At 37.2% G+C, this 7,471-nt stretch overlaps 1 protein-coding gene across 1 annotated transcript in view; it reads right to left on the bottom strand.

Annotated features, from left to right (window-relative positions):
- LOC117116380 (F-box/WD repeat-containing protein 9-like) overlaps positions 1 to 2,591 on the bottom strand; it is a 7,772-nt gene extending 5,181 nt beyond the window's left edge. Inside the window, exon 1 of the mRNA XM_033260409.1 lies at positions 2,415 to 2,591. Coding sequence (XP_033116300.1) covers positions 2,415 to 2,417 — 3 coding nt within the window. The 5' untranslated portion in view covers positions 2,418 to 2,591. The remainder of the gene's footprint in view (positions 1 to 2,414) is intronic.
- Between the last annotated feature and the right edge of the window lie 4,880 nt (positions 2,592 to 7,471).

The raw sequence follows: 7,471 nt of genomic DNA, 5'->3' as shown, positions 1-7,471 counted from the left end.
ATATATATATATATAAATATACCTGTATGTATGTATCTGTATATCTGTATCTATCAACGCTGCATACTTTCGGAAAAGTAACGAAATCCAAAAGTGCATGTACAGCGCATGACTGGACTACACAGGCAAAGCTCCCCGGTGTGTTAGTCATTTGCATCTAACTAGGGGGAAAAAAGATATATGCTAGGCCTACGTGTTTACATAAAAAAAATATATATATATATATATATATTTATATATATATTATATATGGTTCGCATGGCTCGGTGGCTCGCGTGACTCGCTGGCTCGCATGGCTCGCTGGCTCGCATGGCTCGCGCATTGGCTCGCATGACTCGCTGGCTCGCACTTTGGCAGTACTCCCAAACAGTGCCTGTGGAATTCGTTGTGATTCGTTGCGATCGGATTCCGTGGTAATCGGGAGTAATAAAGATTGTAGCACCCAATCGCAACGGGTAACAATTGTTGTGGTGTGTCTGTCTCTTATACACATCTATATCGATTACATATCGACTACTATTGGTGAGCTTTCAGACACGATTTTACTTTGCGATTGGGTGCGATTGGGTGTCGCAATTGCTACAACCGATCGCAATGCGAAGCTAGTCTGAATGGGGTAGAAGAGTGCGTCCGGCCATGCGATTCTGTGCTGTATTGTTGTTTTATTCTTTACTGATTCATGATAATGCTTTAATTGTTTTGTGTATTATTTGGATAATAGCAACGATTTCTACCGCCACCAAGGAGGTTATGTATTCACCGATGTCACTGTCTGGGTGTCTATTCCAGTTTGTTTATATCTAGTATCTTTGTTGCGAATTGATAATAAAATACGCGACGACTTGGTAACGAAAGTTTGGCACAAGTTTTTTTTAGATCTAGCTGTAAGGGGCGTCCCATTTTTCGTATTCCCACCATGCATTTCGGTGGAACACTTTTTTTGTGTGGAGAACTCTATCTTGTATTTCTAGTATCTTTGATTTCACGCATGCGTGAAATTTAGTGAAATCCACAATACACAAGTTTTTAGCTGTAGCCATTTTGGTCTCGCGGATTTTATAGTGTTCATCACAATTCCAATTATTATTAATATTAATTGACCGATCTTATGGCAAGTGACAATCAGTCATCATCATCCGATGAAGAAAAAGCTGCGGAGCCTCGTAGGCTTATTGTAAATTTTGGCCAAATTATGGCATTTATTGGCGACGATGAACCAAGCAAGGGCCAGGCCCGTCGCTGTTGCTGATGATGATGAACTTGGTGAACTTATTCGCCTAGGTTTACCGGGAAATATAAACGTGCGGCAAGACAGGAATGGTAATTTTATTCATATCACATGTTTTTTGAACATCATATACTGGTTGTTTGACATCCCTTAGCAGATTTATTATATATTATGTCAAAGCAAAGCTTAGGCCTAGCTAGAGGGTAGAGCGCCGTACGGCCAGGCTTACCGGCCTAGGCCTAGGCCTAGTCTAAAAGATTTTTTCGGAAAAATCTGCGTGAAAATTGGCCCTTATTTTTCCAATTGCGCGGACGGTTTTTATGGCATTTTTTTGTTTGGGTGGAGGCTTCTAAATAGGCCTAGCCAATTCATAGTCTGGGGTCTACCTTCCTAGGCTAGGCCTGTTATAGCCTAGGCCTAGTCTAGCGAGGTCTATATGCCTAGGATAGCCCTTCTTTGCCTATCTAGGCTAGGCCATCTTTGGCTAGGCCTATACTGTAGGGAGGGTTAGGGTGGTACTAAATACTAATAGACCATAGAGAAAATAGATGAATAGACTAAGGCCTATTGCCATGTTTGGCCTATTTTAGCCTAGTTAGTTGGTGGGTGTATACCCAGGGGAATTCCATTTTAACCAAATAAAAAAAAATATCCTTTTAAATCTGACATCAGCATGCTCTATTTAAAGTTGTATGGATGGAAAACCAAACGGAATATTTTAACATTGCATGCATAATTTAAAGCGTATCTTTGATATTTTTTTTCTGAAAGTATTTGTAGACTAGAAGTCAACTGAGCCATTAAAATCATACCCTGGGCTTCCATTTGGGGAAATAGAACCTGTCTGAGTTATGATAATTGGGCCTAGTCTTTCTATTATGTTCTATAAAATCATTAGTTTAATAAAAAAAAAATGCGTTTCTGTTATTTTCAGGTGTACTTGTGGAAACTGCGTCGTGGAAGAGATGTGGGGAAATCATTCCTGTTCTCAAGAAGTAAGAACCATTCGATTAATATACAAATTAAGGCCATGTAAAATAAAAGAATTGGTTAGCATCCCCTCCCAACCATCAGAGAGGCCACTGACTTGAATGATTTTTTTTTTTTTACAAAATTCCATTAAATATATAGGTCTATTTACCACCCATCCGCATGTTAGCCAGAAAAAAAAAATCTTCCTCCCTACCATGAAAATAAGCTTTGAAGCAGAATTCTTGTCCTCATGTTATCTAAAACTTCATAACGGAGGGTCGTACCACCTTATTTTTTTCTGGAAAATGTTCTCAAAAGACTATTCTACACCACTATATGATTGAAAAAAAAATTGAAAAATGTTTTTGACCTCTGAAATCAAGATGGAAAAAGAAAACCCTATCTAAAGTAGTGTATTAAAATAGGCCTAAGCATTACAGTGCAGTAGCATAGTATGAGATTTCTCTTATTATAAAGTACAAGTATCAATAAGTGTAGTATAAATCATGTTTTTAACACAGGAAACTCTCATATGGTAAATAAAGCAATGCTAGTCTAGAGTACTACTAGTACTACTGCACTGTGGAAAAGGCGTGTATTACATTACCTGTGTTGTATTGCAGATTAAATATTTTTTAAGTTTTCATGAATTCATGTTCCATATTTTTTTAACAGATTGAAAAGTTTATGCAAAAAAACAATGAAGAGCCATACCACAATGGGTGCATTACCACACATCCTTGGTTTGAACCAGCCATCTTAAATCCTGTAACACTACAAATTGCATATTGGCAGTATGTTTCACAATACGATGTTAAGGCTGTAGCTAGCGGCGCCTCTGCCTTACCTCTCGGGCACTCGACTCGCCAGTATAATTTTTATTTTCCAAAGAACATCACAGATAGGTCAATCAAGAAACTAATACAAATACATTATGGAGCTCATCCGTAATGATTAATTCTTTCCGATTCAATTCCTAGACTTATGGAAACCCTTGTTACTTTTCAGAACGCACGCAGTAAAACGGCTAGTTGCAACTTGATTGGCCCTTTATATAAACACCCGAGTATGCTCCTCAATTAAGTACTCAGAACATACCGATTCATATGTAATACCGTAAATCAAGGCAAGATTAAATCCTGTCTCTTATACACATCTAGATGTGTATAAGAGACAGTATTCGATCAAGCTGCTCTCATTACTCTTTATAGCACATCAAACGGATATTTAGCTGCTGGTTGTATGCTGGTAAATACGATATGGCCTACTTGTCCACTTGTATACTTTGCATTGCCCAATTTTCCATCACCCAGGTTTGTGTCTATCTCTTATACACATCTAGATGTGTATAAGAGACAGGGCTTGTAATGCAGGCTACAATTAAAAACGGGTGGGACTCATTCAAAAATTCGAGGGGGTTCGCTAGAAAACAGGGGGGTTCGCTAGAAAAGGGGGGTTCGCCCGAACCATAAAAACCCCCCCTGGCTACGGGCCTGGGGTATTCCGTTTGTATTATTTGCTGCAAGAGAGACTCTGCAAGAATCTCTTGGGTTTAGTCCCTTTCAATTAATTTTTGGACATTCTGTTAGAGGTCCTTTGCAATTGTTGAAAGAAGTGGATGATGGGATTGAATTCACATCCCACTAGTGGTGTTTTGGTGACAAAACATGTGTCGGAGCTTCGTGCTAGGTTGCAGAAAGCCAATGAAATAGCACGTGCTAATTTGAAATCTAGCCAAATTCGTATGAAGTCTCGGTATGATAAGAAAGCACATACCAGACACTTCGATATCGGGCAAAAAGTTTTGGTACTCTTTCCAATTGTAGGCTCTCCCTTGCAAGCAAGGTATCAAGGTCCGTATATTATAGCTAAGAAAATCAATGCTTTGAATTATATTGTTTCAACCCCTGATCGCCGTAAGGCACAACAATTATGTCATGTTAATATGCTGAAAGCATACCATGAACGGGATTTGTGTCCGACTCCACAGGCTGCTATCTCAAGCCATAAACCTCTTGATGGTATTCAAATTGACACTAAGTCTCAGATTGATCCATCAACTCAAGATGGTTCGCCTTTGGATGTCCCACTTAATGAATGTCCAGTAAGGTTGGAAAATTCTGATGTTATTAAAAATCTTAGGGATAGGTTAGGTCACCTTGAGGCTGGCAAACAGGATGAGATGATACAGCTGTCGTATACTTGTATATTTCCCGATATACCGAACAGAACTAATTTAGCGTTACATGATGTTGATGTAGGCTCGTCAACACCTATTAAACAACATCCGTATCGTGTAAGTCCAGAAAAAAGGGCTTATATGAAAAAAGAAATTGATTATTTGTTAACAAATGATTTTATTGAACCATGTCAAAGTGCGTGGGCTTCACCATGTATATTAGTCCCGAAGCCTAATGGTTCCTATCGTTTTGTGACTGATTTTCGCAAGCTAAATTTATGCTCCATTAGTGATAGTTATCCTATTCCACGTTTGGATGACTGTATTGATACTATTGGACATTCCAAATTTGTTAGCACTTTTGATTTGCTTAAAGGGTATTGGAGTGTTCCTTTAACAGACAGAGCAAAAAAGGTCTCTGCTTTTTGCACCCCTGATGGCTTATATCAATATAAGGTAATGGCTTTTGGAATGAAAAATGCCCCGGCCACCTTTCAGTGTATGATTACCGTATATTTGACTCTGTGTTTTTATTACGAGCCAGTAATTGAAGTTGGCTCATGACAGCCAGTGTATGATTAATCATACCTTTCAGCGTATGATTAATCGGGTTATTCAAGATATTCCAAGGTGTACTGCTTATATTGATGATATTGTTGTTTATTCTGACACCTGGCAAGATCATGTCCGTCAAATTTATATGTTATTTGATAACTTATCTAAAGCAAATTTAACTGTTAATTTAGTGAAATCACAATTTTGTAAATCTTGTGTAACGTATTTGGGGCACATTGTGGGATGTGGTCATGTTAGACCTGTTCGAGCTAAAGTTGAAGCGATTGATAAGTTTCCTCGGCCTACTAAGAAACGGGAACTTATGAGGTTTCTGGGCATGACTGGTTTTTATCGTAAATTTTGCCCAAATTTTTCTGACGTTGCTCAGCCACTTACTGGGTTGTTGAAGAAGGATAGAAAGTTTGTGGTCTGCACAATGTCAGGAGGCGTTTGAGAAAATTAAGAATATCCTCATGAGTTCACCATTTCTAGTAGCGCCTGATTTTAATAAACCTTTTAAAATTCAAGTTGATGCTAGTGACACAGGATGTGTCGGTGTTCTTCTCCAGGAAAGTGTTGATGGTATTGATCAGCCAGTTGCCTATTTTTCTAAAAAGTTTAATAGACATCAAGTTAATTATTCCACCATTGAGAAGGAAACACTGGCATTGATCCTTGTCCTTAAGCATTTTGATGTTTATGTTTCTAATCCAGCTTATACTGTACATGTGTAACCTGATCATGATCCTTTAACTTATGTATTGAAAATGAAAAATGTTAGTAAGAAACTTATGAGATGGTCTCTTTCTTCAAGAGTATCAAATTGAAATCCATCATATTAAAGGAAGGGAGAACATCTTAGCAGATGCTTTATCAAGGGTTTAAAGTTGGGCTTTGGGATCTGCATGTGTTGTTATAGTATGGATTCATGATGTTCTTTTATTATTATATTACAGTAATGTCATGTTTCAATAACATTTATCATTGTTAAGGGTGTTATTGTTCTAAATTGAGTTTATATTTAATATTATCTCATTATTATCCGGCTTGTGTGGTCCACACAATATATTCTGTATGCAACTGATGGTATATAGTTATTGTGTTGTAATGATGTTACCGCAACGTCTTGTATGTGTATTTAATATGCGAGTTTGTTAACTATGATGTATATTTCAAAAAATACTTGTTTGATAAAATGTGTTATAGATATTTTAGTGTTATTTTGTAAAAGTTAAAAAGGAAAAAAGAATATAAGATACTATGCTATAGCTAAAATTTAAAATAAAAAGATAAATAATAATGTCACCACTGGTTATGTGGATCTACACGTAATGATCAACAATTTTGGGACTGTAGTTTATTTGATGTTTTATGACGAAAATCCCCTTAGGTATTTTTTTTTTGTACGAGGGGGGTGTTACATCCCCAGAGTTGTTGATCATTGTTGTTGATAGCTTTAAAATGTTGATGCGTGTGGATTGAATTGTAATTTTGTTATGCCCTCTGTAGTCGATGGGGGATTGTTGTTCGTATTGTTATGGTAATTTTTGGCTGACAGGATTTCTTGGTTTTTGAAGAAAAGGGCTTGTAGCCAGGAGCTGGCTCTCTTTTTCGTTCTGGACTGGACTGGTGCGGTGGTGCGTTGGAGCAGGGCTGAGACTTGATGCAGGTAGCCTTTGTATCCCGTGCATTGTCGAGGTATACGAACTTTTAGGTGTATGCAGATGTTAATATGGATCTCTGTTTCAATAGTCTATATTGGACTGTGAGTGAATGATTGTTGTTGACATCCAGTAACATGGACCTTTGTCTCAAGACTCTATAGTGGACTGCGAGTGATTAACGCGACATGGTTTCCTCAGGCTTAGCGGTATCGTTACTCCAGGTTCCAGCTGTAATGTAACTATATGTAAAAGTGTGTGTGTGTGTGTTATGAATATGGTTGTTTTTATATTGTATAGCGCTCATGAGTGGTGGTTATGTTAAATAAAGGCATAATTGTTGTATGATTACCGTATATTTGACTCTGTGTTTTTATTACGAGCCAGTGTGAGAGGCTAATCGTAACAATAGATACAAGTTTTAAATCCCCTCCCGACAGTGGCTGTTGCGAATTAAACAGGATCATTAAACTTAATACTTAATACAAATATGGCATAAAGAATTAGGATATATATATATAATATATATACACATATATATATACATATATACACATATATATACATATATACACATATGTATATATATAAATATACATATATATATATGTGTGTGTATATATAAATGTGTGTAAGATTCATATATAACACACACACACACACACATATATATCTGTCTCTTATACACATCTAGATGTGTATAAGAGACAGATATTTGACTCTGTGTTTTTATTACGAGCCAGTGTGAGAGGCGAATCGTAACAACTGTTATCGATAAATAGGCTTATGGTTCCATTTAGTAAAGAGTTTCATTTAGCTAGGCCTATGTATAACCATTATCAAACAAGGACTGATTCCACCAAACTCTTGGCATGC

The sequence above is a fragment of the Anneissia japonica genome, unplaced genomic scaffold (genome assembly GCF_011630105.1).
Source record: "Anneissia japonica isolate Jap-2015-1 unplaced genomic scaffold, ASM1163010v1 scaffold287769_len469884_cov163, whole genome shotgun sequence".
Classification (NCBI taxonomy): Eukaryota; Metazoa; Echinodermata; class Crinoidea; order Comatulida; family Comatulidae; genus Anneissia; species Anneissia japonica.
Note: the sequence above shows the minus strand (reverse complement) of the source record. Positions and strands in the feature narration are given on the sequence as shown.